This window comes from Heterocephalus glaber, unplaced genomic scaffold (assembly GCF_053883595.1).
Source record: "Heterocephalus glaber isolate CG9 unplaced genomic scaffold, H.glaber_assembly_v1.0 deba00000071, whole genome shotgun sequence".
NCBI classification, from domain to species: Eukaryota; Metazoa; Chordata; class Mammalia; order Rodentia; family Bathyergidae; genus Heterocephalus; species Heterocephalus glaber.
The window spans coordinates 8533456-8557308 of NW_028258137.1; the positions used below are offsets into that span (position 1 = coordinate 8533456).

The 23853-nt window shown below is 39.2% G+C and overlaps 1 protein-coding gene and 1 pseudogene across 4 annotated transcripts in view; one reads left to right on the top strand and one right to left on the bottom strand.

The window, feature by feature from the left end:
* Positions 1–23853, bottom strand: part of Wwox (WW domain containing oxidoreductase) — a 930576-nt gene that overhangs the window by 639856 nt on the left and 266867 nt on the right. For all 4 annotated transcript variants that reach the window (XR_015450913.1, XR_015450909.1, XR_015450905.1 and 1 more), the window contains exon 7: positions 4120–4305. Coding sequence is in view for 1 of the 4 variants with exons in the window: in XM_004842811.3 (XP_004842868.2) it covers positions 4120–4305 (186 nt within the window). In the remaining 3 variants the exon portion in view is untranslated. The remainder of the gene's footprint in view (positions 1–4119; positions 4306–23853) is intronic.
* On the top strand, positions 4439–8163 carry LOC110348718 (Y-box-binding protein 1 pseudogene; annotated as a pseudogene).

Consider the following 23853-nt stretch of genomic DNA (forward strand, 5'->3'; position numbering starts at 1 on the left):
TAATGAGACTACTCCAGAAAAATACTATGGAAAACAAAAAGCAAATGATAAAAGGAAACTTGCGGAACAATCTTCTAGTTCCTTTAGAGAAGCAGTTCAGGTGGGGTTAAAACCGAGAAAAGTGTCAGAGGGGCAGATGAAACCCCTGCTTTCATGGGAATTAAATAATTAAATGTCCCTTCTCGGGGATGTGGCTAATGATGTCGAACTTCTAGTGTTACATGACATTGCTGCTCTGAAGTCACCAACAAAGCTGATGGCCAGGCTGGTCAGCAAGGACACAGCAATGAGACCTTGGAGCTCATCGCAGTCTGCCCATCTACAACTTCCCAAACCACAGGAAGGCCCAAACTTCTGAGCTTAACTGTCTCAGGCATGGAACTCAGTGGGAAATCTGAAAATTCTGTGAAGGAAACAATGACTGCTGGTGGAGGCCGGGATGGTGGGCGTCCTGCAATGCCAGTGGAGACTGGGCAGAAGGAAAGCCTGAGTCTAATTATCTGAGCCCCCAGCCAGTCTATCACATACACGCAGTTCTGCCATCTGTGAGTTTCCAGGGCTTCAGCGCAACCACTCTGCGGTCCAGGAGCGCTGCACTCTCAGGCACTGCGGGATTTTCTGGAGTGGGAAGCTGGACTCGCAGCTGGTGGCCCTGGAGCCGGCAGCGCCCCACACCTGTTGACGGCCATTTGTGTGAGTGTTCCACAGAGATGATTTACACACACATGCATGCACACACGTGCGCGCACACACACATGTGCATCCGATCATTTTCCCTGCAGTCCTGCCCAAGCAAGCACTACCATGTGGAAACACATGTTTCGTTTCACATTTATAGTTTCTTTGTATTACAGGTCTGGTATCATATTAAATTAAAAATGTGTTTGTACCGGGAATTTATATTATTTCTCAACTTTACTTCAACAGAGTAATAAGGTGCTACAGAACACCTGTCAAAGACGGAGCTATTGGAAACTACCTCCTCGGGTCGAAAGGAACATCCAGGATTTAGACAATACCTAAAAGATATGGGGTGACTATAACACGCTTCGCTCCCATCGTCTGTCTTCCCTTCACTAACTATAGACAGAAGCCCTTTCCGGCAGTCATGTAGACAAACCCAGCCCAGAAATTCCTTCTCCCAGGAAGCTCTCCTAACTCCCCAGCTAAATGTCAGTGGTTTTCTTGGTGGTGGTGGTGGTGAACAGATTGAAAGAAGTGATGCAAAGCAGATAGAAATACACTTTTCCATGAAAAATCAAGCATCCACTTTCCAGATCCCATCTGTGATATCATTGGTAGATTCCCATAAAGATGCTGGCCCTCCAAGGTCAGATTAGAATTCCAAACTAAGGGGAAATTTCCTTTATTACAAAAAGTCTTGCTTTGAGACTTGAAAGGCAAAATTTTTTCAAATCCTCTAGGTTCTATAATATTTGCATGCTGCACTTTTCTGATTTTATTTTAGAATAAGTCCCCTGCTTTTGCTTTTAAGGCTGAAAGAGAAGGAGCACATGACGGGGGAACACAGGTAGAACCTGGGCAGGAAGCCACTGTGCAGATCTCCTGAGCTCAGAAGGACAGTCCTCGGGGGAGCACTAAGGGTAGGCACACTGCAAGTCTGTGAGCGGAGGCAGGCCTTCCAGACACGTGACCAGGTCATCTCTCTGCTCAAGAGGCAATAAACAACTCCTAAAAGGCTGCCTGCTCTATTTTCAAGTTGAGAAACTGACAAAGCCAAACACTAGGGTCTTAATAGAATCATGCCTTGTCGGTACACTAAAATGCCATATTTCCTCTCTGGACACTAGCACTTGCTCTGTGAGAGTCTGCCAATCCTACATTTCCATACATTCTAGCTTTCATTTTCTTTTGAACTAAGGGGTTCTTAAATTCCCAAACTACAATAATTAGGATGGATTCTATATAGACACCAGCTAGCACATTTAAAGAATAGGATAACATGTGCATGACATTTCATGTGTGTGTATGAGTGCGCATGTAGGATTATTACATGTGAAACTGTGTGTACAGCAGTCTGACGCTCAACACAGCTGCAGCTTGTTCAGAGCTGTTCGGCCAGTGCACTGCTCTTTTCGTTCTATTTTAATTGTTATCTGAAAAATTTTCACAGCAAGGAAGTCGAGTTCTCATTTCAACATGATATATTTTAGATGGGCAGAAACTCAATTCACTTGCTCAGACTCCAGATAAGTAACTAAAGCACAGTGAAGACACAGGGAGGCTAATAAATATTTTGCCTAGGGGCAGCCTAGTATAATATTTTCTGCAAACATAGAACTTTATTTTTCCCCTAACAGGGGGTCTTGACTCCAATGAAGAGATTTCGCCAAGGTTTATGGAGGTAATTAGATATCAACACTTGCGTTTTACAACTTGGTTTAGGACTCCGGGTCCTTGAGTCCTGAGCTGCCCCAGTGTACAGCTCGCTCTCAGGGGCAAGACATACAGTGCAAGTGTAATAAACAAGCCAGCTTGAAGGAATTAGCATTTTGTAGAAACACGCCTTAAGAATGTGTGAAGGATAACTGGGAAAAGGGATACCAGACAGAAGTGGGCCTGGCCGCACACTTCAGGAAGGCCTTGTCCGCAAGCTAAAACGCGTCTAATTCAGGAGGCCAAGGTACTGCCTTCCAAATTCATCTTTTAAATGAAATTAAGATTCCCATCTCCAAGGTAGGCATGAATTACACAGCAGTTAAGGTGAGAACAAAGATGTCACATGAAGTAGCATTTGAGGTACAGATTTACAAAGGGACGCGAGCAGCTGACAACCTGACATAATCTCCCATTAAATACCAGCTCATTTAAACAGATCCCGTGGTGGCCTCCACATCTGGCAGACGATTGGCTATGGCAGATTTATTTCCAGAGCTCTCTCTCCTGCCTGCCCCCATGGTAGCCTCCCTCGCTCCTTAACAGGCCACTCCACTTTCTTTCACGAACCTGGTGTGATCTGCAAAGATAAGGCTGTCCAGATTTTGTTACCACCTAATTACCAGATGAGTCATGTCTTTTCACACGGAGGGGGATTATTACTGGCATTTTCCTTTCATTTCAGCCATCATAAATTTAAAATGGTAAAAGTAAATCTGTCTGTAGTGTGTCACTTACACCATAAGCCCCTGTGTTTGGGAGTGATAAAGGGTTCAAGCTAACCCTCGGCTGGTCTCTCCCTTCCAAGTAGCGGGGGTTACACTTTATGGAAGTATGATTAAAAAAATAAGCTTCATTCTGGGTCACCAAAACATTTCAGGACTTAAGACAAAGAAGAAGAAGAAGAAGAAGGTGGAAAAATAGGCCTGTGCACACTATTTTATTTCCAGCTACTCTGCTACAGGGAGAAAGCTTCTCCCAACCCCCACACCAAGGAAACCGGAAAGGAAATCTCCCAAACAAGTATTAAAACCAGCCTCACCCACCCGGCAAGTCCTTTGTCTTTTCTGAGTGCTTCTCTTTAGACAAACAGTTGTTTATCCAACTCCAGAAACAAATATGCTGAAAATACGATGAAATTTTCAAATGTCTTTTTAGTCAATTGAATATGCTCCTAATGGTAATAGAAGAGAAGTGCCATCTGATGTTTTAATTGAAATTTTAACCAAAAGAGGCACGGCCAGATTTCTAATATGTTCTAACTACAGTACTTCCCTTTCCACAATTACACAGCTAATGCCTGCATTGAATTCCCTAATTTCTCATTATAAAACAATTGGATTTCATCTCACAGTCTTTAATTGCATTGTTTCTCCTGCTAGAATAACTGCACATTCTTCTTGGTAAGATGTTGAAGTTGTTGAATTACAAATCAATAAAGGTCATGCCATTCAGATTTAATCAATTATTATTCCATCTCTAAGCAAAATCAATGAGAAGTTTGAAGTATAGTTGTGAAAACATCGCACATTGCTAGAGACAGTTCCCCCAAACAATACCCGCAATCACACGCACAAAAAGACCAAGAGAAATGAAGGAAGCAGGTTGCATACACTCAGGCTTCTCTGAGTACTGTAGGCCTAATCAGAGTTCTTTCCAGCAACAGGGCCCTGCAGGAGGGGGAGATGAGGCATTGGTGAAAAGCCTTCGATCCACACCCACCTATGGGACTCGGAGGACACCACGACGACACGGGCAGGGGCCGAGTGGCACAAAACATCCTGCAGGAGCTGGACCAGGTAGAAGTGGCCCAGGTGGTTCACCTGGAAGGTGGTCTCCAGGCCATCTTTTGTGAGGCTCCAGGGAATACCAAAAGCCGCAGCGTTGCACACAAGCACATGAAGAGGCCTGGAAGATAAAACATCCCGTTATGTGGAGCTCAACACTTCCACGACCAAGAGTGAGAACCGCTGCCCCAGGAAGAACGGTCGCTTCACTGTCTCTTCACTTCCAGACGCGGATCTGTGAATGAGATCCCAAGATGGAGGTGAGGATCTGAATGGGCAACTGCCCTACAATGCTGGTGACCAGGGTTTCCGGGGATACAGGGCTTTGGGTGCTGAAGTGAGGACAGTACTAGGCAAACCGGGATGAGCCGGTCTCCCCAGCCAGAGCCTAGGTTCTACACTTACTAAACTGCATGCATCCTAATCCACTCAGGTCTCATCTCACACCTCTCTAATCAAAACAGCCTTTCAAGTACTTTCAAATAGACATGAAAAATAAGGAGAAAATATCCTATAAAAAAGGCTGACACAGGACCAGCACTTAGTAGGAGCTAAGTAAACACAGTGGGAGAGAGAGCTCTGTCTGAATAGATACACACAAACTGATCGAATATATAATTTTTAGGGGTCAAATTAAATATACATGTTAAAAATGAGTTTGAGGATGGGTAAGTAGAAGTGTATATAAAATTCCCTCTTCTTTGATTTATATTTAATCTGTTTCCTAATATATAATTTTAACTACTATGCTTTCCAGTGAGAAGAAATCCTAAGCGCTCATGAAAAACTGTGCTTAAGTGAAACTATCCTGATAAACAAATAAGAATTGTACAATTAAATATTTTCAAGGCTATCTACAATATTTGTAATTACAACATAAAAGTAACACATTAAAAATGAACTAAATATACAATAGAGAAATCATTAAATGAAGTAGAATATATCCATGGTAGCATTATATGAAGCCATTAAAATTGTAGCAATTCTATTTTGTTTTATAAAACATTATAAAGCAAACATGTAATATGGTAGAATCACATATGGGCATAAACAGCCACAGAGAACAGGAACAAAAAGAATGGCAATGAAGGAAGGATACACAAAAATGTTAAAAGGCCCTAGAGGCTGGTGGAAACCAAAGTGTCCTACATTATCTTCTTTAGGAACTTACCTGTATTTTCTTCATTTTTCTGCAACTAACATGCATTATAATAAGGAAATGCTTTTTTGTAATAAGAAAAACACACAAATACCAAAAAAATTTAAAATGGAGGAGGAGGAGAAGGAGGAGGAGGAGGAGGAGAAGGAGAAGGAGAAGGAGAAGGAGGAGAAGGAGAAGAAGAAGGAGGAGGAGGAGGACGAGGAGAGGAAGAAGAATTATTATTATTATTATTTCAGGAATTTAGCTAAAATATTTAACAACAGTAAAAAAAAATACAAGATTGGCTTGTACAGCTGCACTGAAGTAAGAGTTCAAAGATCTGCATTTTTGCCTAGTCTTGGATACTCGTCCAAGACCTCTGAGCTTCTGACTTTTGTCTCTAAAGTGAGGTGCAGGAAACTGATGGAGCTCAGTTTTCTTCACATAGCTGTAAGACAATGGCTCTGTAGGTCACATCTCCTCTGCAGTATGAGAAAAGAAAACCTTTCCTAAACTTTCATCTGAAAACATCCAGTGATCTTTTCACAGATACTTTTCAAAGAGTGATTACTATTTGAAACAGGTGGACTCTGTCTCCATCCTCATGAAATAAAAGTCACTTTTTTTTTGAGAAAAGCAAGCAAACACTGGTATTCAATAAAGGAGATGATAAAGAAAAGTTGATACAAAATTAAAATAATCTGTTATTTAAAAAATAAAAACAAATGGCCAAATATATGCAATAATAAAAAGAACCCATGTTTTTGTTACATAGTTACTACAAACCAGTAAGAAAAACACACTCTAAACAGAAGTATGTGCAAATTTTTAAATTTTGTAAAACTAAATTATAAATAAGCAATGGAAGACCACACAGTCTAGGAGAAGCAAAAATTTAGATAAATTCTATGTATAAAATTGGGAGATTTATTTCTATGTCGTTACCATTCTTAAAGCTGGTGGGAATATATATTTCGGCAGCTTGGACATCACGTTGAAAATGTCTAACAGGAGAATAGCAAAGATTCCCCTTAGTTTACCCAGGAATCCTGCTTCCAAGCACGGAGATCCTGGAAGCAGGGCAGAAGGAACAGCAACACCAAGAAGGAGGAGTATTTCATCATTAATGTCACTTAGAATTGCCAATGCATGATTATAGCAAAAAGCAGGACAACGTTTAGGCAGGTTTTGTATTCCTGGTTTTAATTCTCTGCACACACCAAGGTCCCTCTGTAATTGCACATGAGCCACATGACTCCCACAACCCCCCCCCACCCCCACTATGCCGCTCCTCCTGTTGTGGGATGGAAGGTGGATTCCAAAAGATAGGTCCACTGCAAACCTGTGCATGGGACTTTGTACGAGAAGAGCATTTGCAAATGTAATTAAATTGAGAATCTCGAGATGAAATCATTCTGGATTAAGGAAGGCCCTGAATCCAATGACAAGTGTCCTTTCAAAAGAAGAGAAGGTGAGAAGATGCACAGAGAAAGAGATGTGAGGCAGAAGCAGAGAGGAGTGAAACACGGATAAGCCAAGGAGCACCAAGGATGGGTGCCAGGAAGGAGAAGCAAGGACAGGGGCATGAAATGGACTCTTCCTCACACTCTCCAGATAGAATCAACCATGTAGACTCCTTGACTTCAGACTTCTGGGTTCCAAGATGGTCAGAGACCAAATTTCTGCTGTTCTAAGCTATTCAATTTGTGGTAATTTCTTACAGCAGCCTTAGGAATCTATAGAGCTTCCAAGATACTTTCCTAAAGAAATATCCAAAATTCGTATAAATTATACACTTAAAGACAAATGAGGCGGCGCCCGCCGGCGGGGACAAGAAGGTCATCGCAAGGAAGGTTTTGGGAACAGTAAAATGGTTCAATGTAAGAAACAGATATGGTTTCATCAACAGGAATGACACCAAGGAAGATGTATTTGTACACCAGACTGCCATAAAGAGGAATAACCCCAGGAAGTACCTTCGCAGGGTAAGAGATGGAGGGACTGTGGAGACTGATGTTGTTGAAGGAGCAAAGGGTGCGGAGGCAGCAAATGGTACAGGCCCTGGTGGAGCTCCAGTTCAAGGCAGGAAATACGCAGCAGACCGTAACCATTATAGACGCTATCCACGTCATGGGGGTCCTCCACCCAATTACAGCAGAATTACCAGAACAGTGAGAGTGGGGAAAAGAATGAGGGATCGGAGAGCGCTCCTGACGGCCAGGCCCAACAACGCCGGCCCTACCGCGCCGCCGGCGAAGGTTCCCACCTTACTACATGCGGAGACCCTACGGGCGTCGACCACAGTATTCCAACCCTCCTGTGCAGGGAGAAGTGATGGAGGGTGCTGACAACCAGGGTGCAGGAGAACAAGGTAGACAAGTGAGACAGTATGTATCGAGGTTTTAGACCACGATTTCGCAGGGGCCCTCCTCGCCAAAGATGGCCTAGAGAGGACGGCAGTGAAGAGGTGAAGGAAAATCAAGCAGATGAGACTCAAGGTCAGCAGCCACCTCAACGTCGGAACAGCCGCAACTTCAGTTACCGACGCAGACGCCCAGAGAACCCTAAACCACAAGAGGGCAAAGAGACAAAAGCAGCCGACCCACCAGCTGAGAATTCGTCCGCACCCGCTCCCGAGGCTGAGCAGGGAGGGGCTGGGTAAATGCTGGCTTAACATCTCTACCATCATCCGGTTTAGTCACCCAGCAAGAAGAAAGGAATATGAAATTCCAGCAATAAGAAATGAACAAAAGATTGGGAACTGACGACCCCAAGTGCTTGCTTTTTGCCCACTGACCAGATAACTAGAACTATCTGCATTATCTATGCAGCATGTGGGGTTTTTATTATATTTACCTAAAGACGTCTCTTTTTGGTAATGACAAATGTGTTTTTAAAAAAAAATTTCTCAATAAACCTTTAAAAGTTTTTAAATTGTTTCATATCTGGTCAAGTTGAGATTTTTAAGAACTTCATTTTTAATTTGTAATAAAAATTTACAACTTGATTTTTTCAAAAAAAGTCAACAAACTGCAAGCACCTGTTAATAAAAGTCTTAAGTAATTGTCCAAAAAAAAAGACAAATGATAATTACATAAAATGAACTAAAAGTGTAAAACTACATATAAACTAGAAGGAGCCTAATATCCAGCAAAAGGAGAATGGATACATGAGCAATGATTAAACCGGAAGTTCCAAAGTTTCTCAATTTAATGAATAAAAACAGGAAACAGGGCCTGGGATTTAGGTCAGTGGTCCCGACACCTGCCTCACAAGCGCGAGGTCTGAGTTCAATCCCCGGTACCCACCCCCCCTTAAAAAAACAAAACAAAACGAAAAAAACGGGAAACTGAGTTTTGTACAAGTAGCTATGAACTTTTAAACCTTCCCTCCAAAAGGGATTTTTTTTAAATACAATCAGCAAGGAAGAAAATACAGAAAAAAATGTTAGCTCTGAGTACACAAGAGATCATAAGATTGTTTCTTTTGATTTTTTTGCACTTCCCTACTATTCAACAATAAGCATGAATTAATTTATTTACTGAGATATAATTCCCATACTATACCACTTACCTAAAACGTATAATTCAATAGTTTTACTATATTGACAGTTGTGCAACCGTCTCCAGTCTAATTTTACATTTTCATAAAAATTAATATTTACTGTCCAGTTTCCACTTACACAACATCATTAATACATGTTCTGTACTATAGACTCATTTTTCTGAACTTTTCATAGAAATAGAATCATACAATTTGTTGTCTTTTGTGACTGTCTTCTTGGTGTAATGTTTGCAAGGTTCAGCCAAAAAGTAGGATGTGTCAGTACTTCGTTTTTATGACCAAAGAATATTCCACTGTATGGATAGATCCCATTTTCTTTATCCATTCACCAACTGATGGAGATTTGCTGTTTCTACCTTTTGTTTATAGTGTATATTTCTGCTATCAACATTCATTTGCAAGTTATTGGAAATGAATTATTTCTCATAAGTACATACTTGGAAGCAGAATTGCTAGGTAATATGGTAGCTCTACATTGAGCTTTTTCAAGAAGTGCCAAGCTGTTTTCCAAAGTGGAAACCTACTTTATATTCCCATCAGAAATGTATTATGATTCAAATTTCTCCGAGTCCTCATATCTGCTGTCTTTTTCACTTTAGCAATTCTAGAGAGCATGAAATGGTATCTCACTGTGGTTTAATTTGCATATCCTAATGGATAATGACAGTGACCATCCTTTTCTGTGCTCATTGGCAATCAGTATATCTTCTTGGGATAAATGTGTATTCAGATTCTCTGTGTGCCAGTTAATATTAACTTGACTGGATTGAAACTCCTGGAGAGGTAACTGGTTCATGGAGGGAAATAAACTTACAGTGAATTAATCCACTGCACATGGTGTTAGGACATGGGTCACTGGGGGGGTGTATTTCTAAAGGGTATATATCTCTTCCTGGTGTTCTTCATCATGAAGGAAGCAGCTTTGCTCCATCATGCTTTTCAGCCATGATGTTTCCACCTTGAAGCCAGTCAACCTTGGACTGAACCCTCTGAAACTGTGAGTCAAGTTAAACCTCTCCTCCTTTAAATTATGGGTGTTGGGTATCTGGTCTCAGCAACAAGAAAATAACTAATATATTGTACAGAATTTTTAACTGTTATTCTTTTAGTGTTGAATTATAAAAGTTTTTATACATTATGGATATGAATTCCTTATCAGATATACAATTTGCAAGTATTTCTCACAATCTATAGGTTGTCTTTATATTTTCTTGATAGCATCATTTGTATCACAAAAGCTTTTACTTCTGATAAATACTTATTTATGTTTTCTTCCTCTTTTGTCACTTGTGGTTTTGGAGTTGTATCCATAATACCATTGTCTACCCTAAAATCAAAAAAGATAAATTTGTATATTTTCTTCTAAGAATTTTACAGTTTTAGTCTTATGACCCATCTTTAGCTATTTTGAATACAAACAATATAACTTCATTCTTTTACATGAGAATATCTACTTGTTCAAATATCATTTGGTGAAAAGACTATCCCTTCCCACACTAAATTATTTTGGCACTATTGCTGAAAAGTCAATTGATCATGTGAGGGTTTATTTCTGCACTCTCAATTCTATTTTATTATCTACATGTCCACACTTAAGACAGTGCTAGAGTTTTTATTTCTGAGAGGTGGAAGTCCATCAACTTTGTTCTTCATTTTCAAGCTCGTTTCGCCTTTTCAGGGTCCTTTCCATTTGCAAATGGAGATCAGAATCAACCTTTAAATTTCTGCAAAAAAAGCCACTGGGGATTTTGAAAGAGACTCCATTAAATTTATAGATCAATTTGAGAAATACTGACATCTAAACCATATTGTCTTCAGATCCATGAACATGGGATGTCTTTATATCCACTAGGTATTTTTAAATTTCTTTCATCAATATTTTATAGATTTAAAAGTAGAAATTTTTCATAATTTTGTTAAATTTATTCCCAAGTATTTTATTCTTTTGGATGGTACTGCAAGCAGAATTACTTTCTTCACCTTATGTTAGAATTGCTCATTGCCAGCATACAGAAACAAATTGACTTATCCTATTGAGCTTTAATCCTGTAACCCAGATGAACTCATTTGTAAGTTATAATAGGTTTTTAGTGGATTTCCTAGGATTTAAAACGTACAAACTTATTTTGTGTGCAAGAAACACTGGATTGCTATTTTTCTTTTCAATTTAGGACGGATTTTTTTCTTTTTCATTTGATTTTTGCTTTTGCCCAATTGTGTGACCAAAATTTCTAGTATAATACTTACTAGAAGAGATGACACTGAGCATCCTGACTTGTTTTCTGATCTTAATGGAAAAGCATTCAAGCTTTCAATATTAAATGCAATGCTAGCTGTGGGCTTTTTGCAGCTGCTCTTATCAGGTTCAAGAAATCCCCTTCTATTCCAAGATTCTTGAGTATTTTTATCATGGAATCATGTTTAACCTTTTATAAAATGCTTTTTTTTCTGTCTACAGAGATATTGTTGTTTGGACATTATCTATTACATTGATTGATTATTTATTGTTAAAATAGCTTTGAATTTCTTTTATAAAACTCTCAATCATAGCATATAGTCCTTTTCATAAATTATGTCATTTAGTTTGCTAGTATTTTTTTGAAGATTTTATGTCTGTGTTCATAAGTGATACTGATCTACAGTTTTCTTAGATATCTTTGTCTGGTTTTAACATAGGGAAATACTGGCTTCAAAGAGTCAGTGAGAAGTATTCCCTTCTCTTTTATTTCTTTGAAGGGTTTGCAAGGAATTAATAGCAACTCTTCTCTTTTTTTTTGTACTGGGGATCAAACTCGGGACCTTGCACTTGTGAGGCAGGCAGCAGAAACACTGAGCTAAATCCCTGGCCCAGTAACTCTTCTTTTTATGCTCGGTCACTAAGCATACATTAATATGGTGAGTAGAACAAAATATATTTATAAATCACTTCTTTGGTATTCATAAATTCTCATTATCATGGGGCAATCTGGATCATTTAGAAATTGTTTTATGCATTCTGTTGCTTGATCTACTTTCTAGCCTATCACCTACCTGACTTAAAAGTAATAATGTGGTTGGGTCACTTGGGTTTGGTTGGAATAACCCATTTTTCACATATACTCTTTACCACTGTTGTCAAGGCATAGCCTCCCCAATACCGCTCCCCCTAAAAAACCTAGTTACTCTCTGTACAAAGGCACAAATGCCTTCAGGCATCTGGGCTACTGACAACACACATAGGGTCCCGTTTCAAATCAAAGCAAACTTCCCTGATGTGTGCCTGGGATAACCCAAGTTTTATAGTAAGGCAGAATCTCTGGAAAGAATCTAGGCTGAAAAAAGGGAAAAGATAGACAAATAGATTCTATTGGAGCTAATTTAGATTTCATCTTGAATATCTGGTTCATTTTTGAGGCAAGAGATGAGGACGGTGGCCAACTGGCTGGACAAGTGGGCATGACCTATCAATCACAGAGATCTAGGGCACATGTGCAGACAAGAGTTCCCAAGCCCTGCCCCAGAGACCAATCAGAAAGTGCTGTCTTCAAGTCTCTGATGCAAAACCAAACATGATTTTGATAGGACAGCCTAGATCTGATATCAGCCTGAAGAACAGGGGATACAAAAGATGTTCGCCATTTACCTCATGCCCACTGTGAGCTTTCTCAATGGCTTGCTCCCACTCTGCAGAGCATATTTTTTTTCCTACCTTTAGTAAGTGTAAAACCTTGTTACATTTTTCATGTGCCTTGTCCAACTCTTGGTCCAGGACACCAAGAACCTGGAAAGAATCTCTGAAAAGAGTCCACTGAACCCTAAAACTCAGTAATAATTTGGTTCATCTCCCCAAATTACTGGGATTTTTTTGTGTGTGTTAAGTACAGGTTAGACCCTTGACAACAGCTTTATTTACGAAGATGATTTAACTGTCACAATAATCCTAGGTGACATGTATTATTATTATTGCCATTTTACAAACAGGAAAGCAAGAGTTTGGAAGCAATTTTCATAAAATCAAAATTTAAGTAAGTATCAGAAACAGTCAAAATAAGTAAATAAGCACAAAGTAAAAACAAAAGCTTTATCTGACTTCATGTCTATCTATCAAACATTCTCTCTTAGATTACCAAACTCACATACATAGAGCCAAGTTCTGACTTTCTAGCCCAGAGCTGTTATTTTTCTTACCTGATTTATGGCCACTTAGTTAACCTCAGGAAGCCTGTACCTTCCCCTGAAAGTAGGAATAGCAGAGTACACCCCTCTCCAGTTTGTGAAGAGCATAGTCCTCCTATCTTACCACTTATCAGGGTAAATAATTGTTACTTCCTTTATTTCCATGCCATTCCTTTTTATCCATAAGAGAAAATTAAATTCTTCAAAGATGATTCCTATAGTGTTTACTTGCCTTTAAGATGAGCCTGGACATTTAGAATTTTGGCATTACATCTTTGCAATAATGACAACTCCTCTAGTTACCTTTCTTCTTGCCTTGAGCTTTCTGAAGGAAATGGAAACTGACCAAGATCTTGTCCTGGTAAAAAACGAACTTACAGGACCAGGGATTTAGCTCAGTGGTTTCGCCGCCTGCTATGTAAGCATAAAGACCCGAGTTCGATCCCCGGTACTGAGAAAAAAAAACAGAACTCACAGAGAACCTGAGAAATCCTCTCCATCTCATCAAATTTGTTTTGTTTTGTTTTGGGTTTTTTTTGGTTTGTTTTTGGTACCAGGGATTGAAGTTGGGACCTTGTAAGGCAGGCGGCAGCAGCACCACTGAGGTAAATCCCCAGCCCATCTCACCAAATTTTAATCCCCTTCATTAATGTTAATTGCCCAACACAAGAGGCAAAATACCCAGTACCTAAAATGTGTCACCTCTAGTAATTAAAAACAAGCTCATGGAATATGAAACTATAAAGTACTTGACTTTTTTTTTTAATTGTAAAGATACCTAATTGGCTTGTACAAAAGGAAATGAATTCCTTTTGCCTCACTTTAATGAGGTTTTTATTATTCAAATGGCACATTTTGCTCATTTTTGACTAAAATCCATTGCAATTCAAAAGGAACTGAGATGATGAATATTTACAGAATATCAAAAGAAAAGTTCAAACTATAAAGACAGAATGGAAACAAAAATAGTATCATTCCAACCTCTAAAATGTTATTAGTTGGCGTTTTAAGGAACTGATTTTTTTCTGCTTGCATAGATTCTGACCTGGGAAGGGTTAGTGTTGATGAAGGAAAGAAAAAGTTGGTTCCCATGAACAGAATGCCGATTCCAATCAAGGGAAATCAGAGCACTCTCTGTGCCTCACATGAACCCATGGAGAAGCCTCTATTTCTCTGTTGAGTAGGGCCAGGATGTCCTCTGAGCATGCTGACTACACAAATGGTGTTTGGAAGCAACAATCTCTTCCACTACAGCCAATGCCTTCTTTATGGGCAACAAAACGATTCCTCAATAGCTAGGGTATGACGGATTCTCAGTTTTTACCAGTGGAAGCTCCGCTTATCACCCACAGGAATGATACTGGGCCAAGCTTCACGATCACATAGTCACGTTTTCTGATGAGAGTAACATAAGTGGTGCATCGTTCTAGAAAGAGAGTGGATGGTGGTAAGAAATGCAAGGAGGCCCTAGACCAAAGACTGTCACTATTGTGCTTCTGGACAGCTGACCCGTAAGTTATCTCCACTCATTGCCTATGCCCACTTTCTGGCATTTTCAATCTTTCCCTCTCCACTGACTCACTCTTGTTAGATAAAATGGCCACTGGGAGGTCTGTTACTCAAAATGGCGCCTATTTCTTGTAAACAGATAGTTTCCTCTCCAGGAAGGTGGAACTGAACTCGCCATCCCACCCCACGACTCACCTGGCCCAAGGATAAGACAAATTTCTGACCCTCCACGATGTTCTCCCAACCACAAAACCCTATATAAGCTCTACCTCGCCAACCTCGGGCACTGTCTCGCCATTGTTTGAGTCAGCCTGGCAGCTCTTTCCCCAGTAAAGCCCTGCCTCAGGTGCTCCTGTTTCGGCTCAATTTCTTTCAATTCTTACTATTCATCAGCCTCATCAGATCTTCTAAACATCAAACAGGAGAAAATCAAGAAAAAAGAAAGCGAAGGTGAAAAGGGAGGAAAAAGGAGACAGAAGGCAGGTTCAAGAGGGCTGGAAAGAGATGGCCACTTGACACTGGAGCACTTTCATGTTTTGTACTAGCCTCTTTCTTCTTACTATGGTCTGTAGTTTTGAAGCATTTGTCTCTATTCACAATCTTTTTCCTTGTGCCAAACACACTCTTATCACTGAACAGGTAACTCCTGCCTCATCCCCAGACAAAACCTCTCATATCTGCCTGAGGAACAGCTTCTCCATCAGTAAATCCAACACTCTCCCTCTGATCAGACAGGACTTCTCTGTCCCAGTGGTCTGGGTCCTCCTTGGCTCCAGGCTCACATTCCTATCCCAGCTTCTGGGCCACAGAAGCTATCCCACGCCTGGACCTCCTGGTGTCACCACTGCCTTAGCTTCTGTCCCCTGCAGCCCTTCCTCTACTGCCCATAGTTCCATTCTCACCTTTTTGTTTCAGTGTCAAAACTTGTATATAGCAATTATACTCAGTCCCAGGGGTCCAGACAAAACTTCCATGAGGTTAGCTCCAGCCCCAGATACTTCCTATGTCTACAATCTCATTCCTACCCACTTGTTGGCCTTGCCTTCCTAGAAACATTCCTACAAATTCAAGGTCAACAATCTGAAATCTAAGCTCTTCTCATTCTCTCATCAAACCCTCTCTCCTTCCTGATGGCCCTCACATCCTCCTAACAGCCCATTCTACATGTTGCAGCCCTCTCTACCTCCAAAGGGCTAAGCAGAATATTTACTTGTTCTAAGATTCCTCACTATTGACCTTCATCTGGAAAATTAGCAATATTTTATACAAAAGTTCTTAAATGCTTTCCTCACCTTTTACAAGGTAAACCCTAGTGGGACTGACAGAAAGACAGAACAAGTACAGAACACAAGTTCCTTAAACTTCTTACCAATAGACAGTTCCATGGGTCAGAAAATCCAGCTATTACACAAGTTCCTTGGCCTTCAAGTAGTCATCAAGGCACAAACTATCAGTGATAATAACCAGAGTAGGGCCAGGATCCCATGAGTATTGCCCAACAAACCTCCATTATCCTCAAAATGCCAGCTGTTCTGAGAGTCTGGCATCAGACTCTGCTTACAATTGTTCTGCTTACCAGTAATTGGTAATAACCCAATCCCAGCAAATTCTAAGTATTTCTTGTGAATTAACTATCAACTTTCCAGATAGAACATCTCTCAAGAGGAACAACTGTAATCCCAGCACACTAAGAGACTAAAGCAGAAGGATTCCAAGTTTGAGTCCATCTTGGGGAATTTAGCAAATTAGTGAGAACATGTCTCAAAATAAAAAAAATTTTATTTTTTAAATATATATATTTATTGGTACATTTTAGGTATAAAATACATTTACATTTATCATTGGGTGTTTGTACCAGAACATGATGCATCTTAGTTCTTATTTTTTCTCCCATTACCTATGCACCCTTCACCCCCTCCACCCTTCCCTATTTACACAGACTTTCATTCCATTTTATTTTCTCATAATTTTTTTCTTTCCCTCCTTCCCTTTCCCCTTTCCCGTCCACCACCCCCAAACCCTTAGACTTTTACTTACTTCAAATTATCAATTATTCATTTTAATCATTTTCATCCTTATTTACACTTTCAATTTCTCACACTAGAGAAACTATTTGGTATTTACACATGTGTGTCCTATTTATTTCACTTAAGAGTATGGCCTCAATATGCATCCATTTAGCTATAAATGTCTCCAGTTTCTCATTCTTTATGGCTGAGTAGTACTTCATTTTATAAGAAAACCCACATATTCTTTATCCAGTTTCCAGTTGATGGGAATTTGGGCTGTTTCCAAGCTTTAGCTATTACAAATTGTGCCGCTATAAACATAGGTGCACATATATCACTGTGGTATGATTCTTTTAATTCTTTGGGGAAGATTCCCAGTAGGGGAATAGCTGGGTCAAATGGGACCTCTAATCTTAGTTCTTTGAGGTATTGCCATACTGATTTCCAGAGTAGTTGTACCAATCTACATTCCCACCAACAATGGAGAAGGGTTCCTTTCTCTCCACACCCCCGCCAGCATTTGTTATTGGTGGATTTCTCGATAGTAGCCATTCTTTCTGGGGTGAGGTGGAATCTCAGTGTTGTTTTCATCTGCACCTCTCGAATGATCAGTGATGTTGAACATTTTTTCATATATTTACTTGCTGTTTTTACTTCTTTGTCTGAGAAATGTCTGTTCATTTTGGTTCCCCTTTTTTGAATTGGGTCTTTGAATTTGGGAGGTCTGATTTTTTTCAGCTCTTTATATATTATTGATAATAGACCTTTGAGTTACAGCTGCTAAATATTTCTTCCCACATTGTAGGTTGTCTCTTAGCTCTGTTGGTACTTTCTATTGCAGTGCAGAACCTTTTTAATACGATGAGATCCCAGTTGTTGATTCTTTGTGCTAGCTCCCGTGCTACTGAAGATTTGTTCATAAAGTCTTTTCCTATGCCAATGTCATCAAGAGTTCTACCTAACTTATCTTCCAGCACGTTTAGTGTTTCTGACTTAATATTTAGATCTTTAATCCACTTCAATCTTAGTTTAGTGCACGGTGACAGGTATGGGTCTAGTTTTAATTTCTGACAGGTTGTAATCCAGTTTTTCCAACACCATTTATTAAATAAGCTATCTTTCCTCCAATGAGGGTGGTTGGCTCCTTTGTCAAAGATGAGGTGACTGAGTATGTCTGGAGTTGTTTCTGCATCTTCTAATCTATTCCACTGATCTTCCGGTCTGTTTCTTTGCCAGTAACATGTTGTTTTTATCACAGTAGCTTTGTAGTATATTTTCAAGTTGGGGATTGTGATGCCCACAGCAATGTCTCTGTTGCCTAGAATTGCTTTTGCTATTCTAGATTTCTTCTATTTCCAAATGAATTTTTGGATTGTTTTCTCTAGTTCCCTGATATATATTATTGGAATTTCAATTGGCATTGCATTGAATCTATATAGTGGTTTTGGAAGTATGGCCATTTTCACTAGATTGGTTCTTCCTACCCAGGAACAAGGGATATCTTTCCATTTTCTTAAATCCTCTTCAATCTCCTTCTTCAGAGTGCTGTAGTTTTCAGTGTAGAAGTCTTTTGCTTCCTTTGTTAGGTTGATTCCTAGATATTTCACTTTTTTGGTTGCTATTATAAAAGGAATTATTTCCCAAATTTCTCTCTCAATGGGTCTGCTATTTACATATAAAAAGGCTATCGTTTTTGAGTGTTAACCTTGTATCCAGCTACTCTACTGAATCTGTCAATTAGGTCTAGAAGACTTTGGACTGAGTTTTTTGGATCTTCTATGTAAAGTATATCATCAGCAAATAATGACAGTTTCACTTCTTCCTTTCCTATCTTTATTCCTTTTATTTCTTTCTCTTGTCTAATTGCTATGGCTAATGTTTCCAGAACAATATTGAACAGGAGTGGTGATAGTGGGCATCCTTGTCTTGTTCCTGATTTTAGTGTGAAAGTATGATGTTGGCAGTTGGTTTTTCATAGACAGCCTTAATCAGGTTGAGATAAAGACCTCCTATTCCAATTTTCTGTAGCGTTTTTATCATGAATGGGTGTTGGATTTTGTCAAATGCTTTTTCTGCATCTATTGAGATGATCATGTGGTTTTTGTCCTTGCCTCTGTTAATATAGTGTATTACATTTATTGATTTACAGATGTAGAACCATCCTTGCATCCATGGGATAAATATAACTTGGTCAGGGTGTATGATCTTCTTGATGACACTCTGTATTCTGTTTGCCAGTATCTTGCTGAGGATTTTTGCATCTATGTTCATTAGGGAGATTGGTCTGTAGTTCTCTTTTTGGGTTGGGTCTTTCCCTGGTTTTGGGATCAAAGTAACACTTGCTTCCAGGAATGAATTGGGAAGCCTTGCTTCCCTTTCAATTTCCTTGATGAGTTTAAAGAGTAGTGGCAGTAATTCTTCTTTAAATGTCTTGTAGAATTCAGCAGTGAAGCCATCAGGACCTGGGCATTTTTTTGTTGGTAAGTTTTTAATTAAATTTTCAATTTCACGCATTGTAATTGGGGTGTTTAGAATTTCTATATCTTCTTCATTTAATTTTGGTAATTTATATGTATCTAGGAATCTGTCCATTTCTTCTGTGCTTTCCATTTTATTAGAGTACAGGTTCTCAAAGTAGGTATTGATGATTCTCTGGATTTCTGCTGGATTTCTTGTGGCTTCACCTTTTTCATTCTTAATTGCATGTATTTGAGCCTTTGCTTTCCTTTTTTGATAAGGTTGGCTAAAGGTTTATCAATTTTATTTATTCTTTAAAAAAAACAACTCTTTGATTCATTTATTTTTTGTATCATTCTCTTAGTCTCCATTGCATTGATTTCTGCTCGGATCTTTATCATTTCCTTTCTTGTACGAGCTTTGGGTTTGTAATGCTCTTCTTTTTCTAGGAGCTTGAGGTTCTGCATTAGGTTATTTAACTGAGTTCTCTCTGTTGTCCTAATATGGGCATTCACTGCTATGAATTTCCCGTGTAGAACTGCTTTCATTGTGTCCCACAGATTCCTGTATGTTGTACTGGCATTTTCATTTACTTCTAGAAACTGTCTAATTTCTTCTTTAATTTCCTCTGTGACCCATTGGTTGTTCAGGAGGCTGTTGTTCAATTTCCATGTGTTTGTGGGTGTTTTGTGGTTTCTTACGTTATTGATCTGCAATTTTATTGCACTATGGTCTGATAATATACAGGGGATAACTTCGATTCTTTTACATTTAATTAGATATGTTCTATGAGCTAGCATGGGATCTGTTTTGGAGAATGACCCGTGTACAGCTGAAAAGGATGTGTATTCTGATTTTGTGGGGTGGAACACTCTGTAAACATCTATTAAGTCCATTTGTTCAATAGCTTCATTTAGTTCTAGAATTTCATTGTTAATTTTTTTCCTAGTTGATCTATTTGTGATAGAGGGGTGCTGGGGTCCCCCACTACAATTGTATTAGTGCTTATTTGGTTTTTCAGGTCCATTAATATTTGTTTTGTATAGTTGGGGGCATTTGTATTTGGTGCATATATATTTAGGATTGTCATCTCTTCCTTTTGGATTGTTCCTTTCACAAGGATGTAGTGACCATCTTTGTCTCTCTTAATTAGTTTTGGTTTGAAATCTACTTTGTCTGCAAATAAGATAGCTATGCCAGCTTTTTTCTGGGTTCCTGTTGCGTGGAGAACTGTTTTCCATTCTTTTACTTTCAGTCTATGGATTTCCTTTTGAGTTAGGTGTGTTTCTCGTATACAGCATATTGCTGGGTTTTGCTTCTTAATCCATTCTGCCAGTCTATTTCTTTTGATTGGTGAATTGAGGCCATTAACATTGAGAGTTATAATTGACAGATATTGACTCATCCTTGTCATGATGTTTTACTGTTGTTGGCTCTTTTCTTATTTTCCCCCCTTTCGCTTTAGTGTCTTACCTTGTGGCGTGCCTTGTCTCTGCTGGGCTTCATGGAGTTGTGACCTTCATTGTCTTTTTCTAGGATATTGCTTAAAATTGTTTGGAGTGCTGGTTTGGTGTTCATGAAATTTCTCAGGTGTTCTTTGTCATGGAAGTATCTAATTTCCCCATCAATTTTGAAAGATAATTTTGCCGGATACAACAGTCTAGGTTGGAAGTTTTTTTTCTTTTAGGGCTTGAAATACTTCACTCCAGGCTCTCCTTGATTTGAGGGTTTGTGTTGAGAAATCTGCTGTGATTCTGATGGGCTTTCCTTTGTAGGTGATTTGTTTCTTTTCTCTAACTGCCTGTAGAATTTTGTTCTTCTGTTGGGTTTCTGGGATCTTGACTATTATATGTCTAGGTGTAGATTTTTTTGGTCATGGCTGGATGGAGTTCTATAGGCCTCACTTATCTGTACGTCCAACTCTTTACCTCTGTCTGGGAAGTTATTTACTATTATTTCTGTGAACAGTTTATGTCTGTTGTGCTTTCTCCTGTTTTTTCATGAACTCCTATGAGTCTTATGTTATTCTTCTTTGGATCATCTAGCAGCTGTTGGATTGATTTCTCATGGTCCCTTACTATCTTTAAGAAGTCTCTGTTTTCATGGTCCATAACCACAAACCTGTCCTCTATATCTGATACTCTGTCTTCAGATTCTCTTAGTCTTCTCTGCATGCTTTCAATAGAGTTTTTAATCTCCTGAATATCTGTTTGAATCTGTTTCATGGATTCTATTTCTTTCTTATGTTAAGCGATCGTGTTTTCCATTTCTTTCTTATGCTGGGCATTCATGGCTTCCAGCATGTTTCTGATCTCATGTATTTTTTTTATCTGTTTCTGCTCTAGAGCTTCTAATCATGTCTTTCACTCTGCTCACCATGTCCATATTTATCTAGAAGATTGTTTCTGTTTTGAAATTTTCTAGAGCCTCATGCATCTGCTGTTACTTCCTTTGCTATCAGTTCAAGGTGTCCAAGTGGTTGCTTATCAGAGTTTTCCAGCTCATTTCCCCCAGGATTTCCTTTTTGTGGCATGGAAGCCTGAGTCTGTGCCTTGCTTAAGTGTCTTCTCATTTTTGTTTTTGGTACTGTCCTTGATTTAATTCCTGGGTTAATATTTCAAGATTGCTTAATGTAGGTATCTTTGTTGCTTGTGTTTAAAAACCCCTTGTGGAATGATTGCTTTTCAGAGGTGTCTTCTAGATATGGCTTGTGTTTGGGTTTTGAGACACTAATGACTCTGAAGCTATTATATTTTTCTTATACCAGGAAGGAAAAATAATTAGATCAATCACAACATGTTAGCCCAAATGATATAGTCAGCAATACCATAGCATCAAGCACAGCTTAGAAAATGACACTTTGTGTTAGTTATTCATCTATCACTTTTAACTATGTGAGTTAAATTACAACCAAGGACCAACCCAACGTAAGTTTATAATGAATAAACTCTTCAAGATAGCATCTTTCTCCTTTGGGGTGGGGAGCTAAATGGAGTTGGGGAGGGAGGGACAGGTAGAAAGAACAGGTAAGATTAGCAGTGAGGCCAGAAGACACAAAGATCACACAAACTCTAAGAAGTTGTTAAAGGCAAGAGAAAATGGCAGAATGAAAGAACAAAGATGTGAATAGAACCACCTAAGAGCAACAGGGAGGCTAGATACCAAATTTACTTTCCTTTAAACCTAATGATAATCAAGAGAAGGAAAAAGAGAAGAAAAGAACAGTAAGGGAGAAATCCGACTTCAGTGCAGAAAGGAACAAATGGGGAGGTGAGGGGCAATGTGTGACAGTGAGAGAATGAGGGGGAGAGAGAGAGAGAGAGAGAGAGAGAGAGAGAGAGAGAGAGAGAGAGAGAGAGAGAGAGAGGATAAAAGAAAGAAAAGAAAGAAAAGTAAAACTTTGAAGAGTAGAAAAAAAGTAAAAATTAATTAAAAATAAGAAAAAAATTTTTTTTTTCTTTTTTGCAAATAGCAATAGAAATTATGGGCCTCTTTCAGGGTATGTCTCTGTTGTCACAGTAGGCAATGTAGGAATCTCTGTGCATACACAAGTCAATGAGTCTCAGCAAGCCAGCACCAGACCAAGTACAGTGGTCTGATGTGACATTATTTCAGAGGTTCTCTTTACTTTTCTGCTGAGCTTCAGTTTTCTTCCAGAAGCCTGAGAAGCCCTCTTTCTGTTACTAACTTCTGCTCTATCTTGTGGCTCTCAGGACAAGGGTCTTCATAGTCTTCTGTGCCTCTGTAGGGTGGGATGAGGTATGAAAAAAGCCAGAAGGTAGGCAGTGCCGGGGGTGGGGGGGAACGGGACAAGCGGACCTCACTGTGCTGTGGGCGTGGCATGGGATGGCTGCAGGAACCCCAAGCTCTCAAAATAAAAAAATTTTAAAAGGTGTTGGGACATCACTTAGTTTGAGGGCCCTAGGTGCAATAGTCAGGACTACAGAGAAAAAGAGAAGAAAAAGAAAAAGAAACACTTGACCTTCAGACCATTCTGGTATGCATCCCATCCTACATTTGTTTACACTTTCTAGGACATACCACAGTCTCTTTCTGCAAATGTTATCTCTACCAGTAGATAATAAGCAATACCCAAAAGGAATGGAGTCTTTGTTTGATCAGGGTCTCATAGTCAAACTTCTGCACATATCTGGTTGGATATGACCCAATCAAGGCTATATCCTTGTAACATTCAATCCATAGGAAATTACCTGCCTATGCTTTACATCACATTATTACTTAAAAACTGACTTAAGAAAGTGGAAAAGTGAATTTGGTTCTATTTAGTCAACAGTGACAGACTCACTGTGCACTGGAGACAAGAGTGGCCCATTTACAACTCATGGAACCCAAGAATTAGGCATATAATTTCAAACTCAAGAAGGAGAAGAGTGTTTTAGGAGTCTAAGAGCAGTCAGTAGCCACCATCATGGAGTTGAGTTACACTGAAGATTTGTAAATGAAATTCTTAACATTCCCCCCAAAAAATGAGGCCTGAAATTTCAGGCTAAATATTCTTGTTGTTGTTGTTGTTAAATTCTTTTATTGGTACATTTTAGGTATACAACACAATTACATTTCTCATTGGGAATTGTACCTTTACATAATGCATCTTGGTTCTTGTTTTTTCCCCATTCCTAGCCCTCCCTTCACCCCCTCCACCCTTCCCTATTGACAAAGACTTTATTTCCATTTTTTCCATTTCTCAGCGTTTTTCCTTTCCCTTCTTTCCTTTCCCCTGACCCTCCCACTACCCCTACCTCTTTGGACCTTTTCTTCCTATTTTGCATTATCGATTATTCATTCTAATCATTGGTACATTTTAGGTATACAA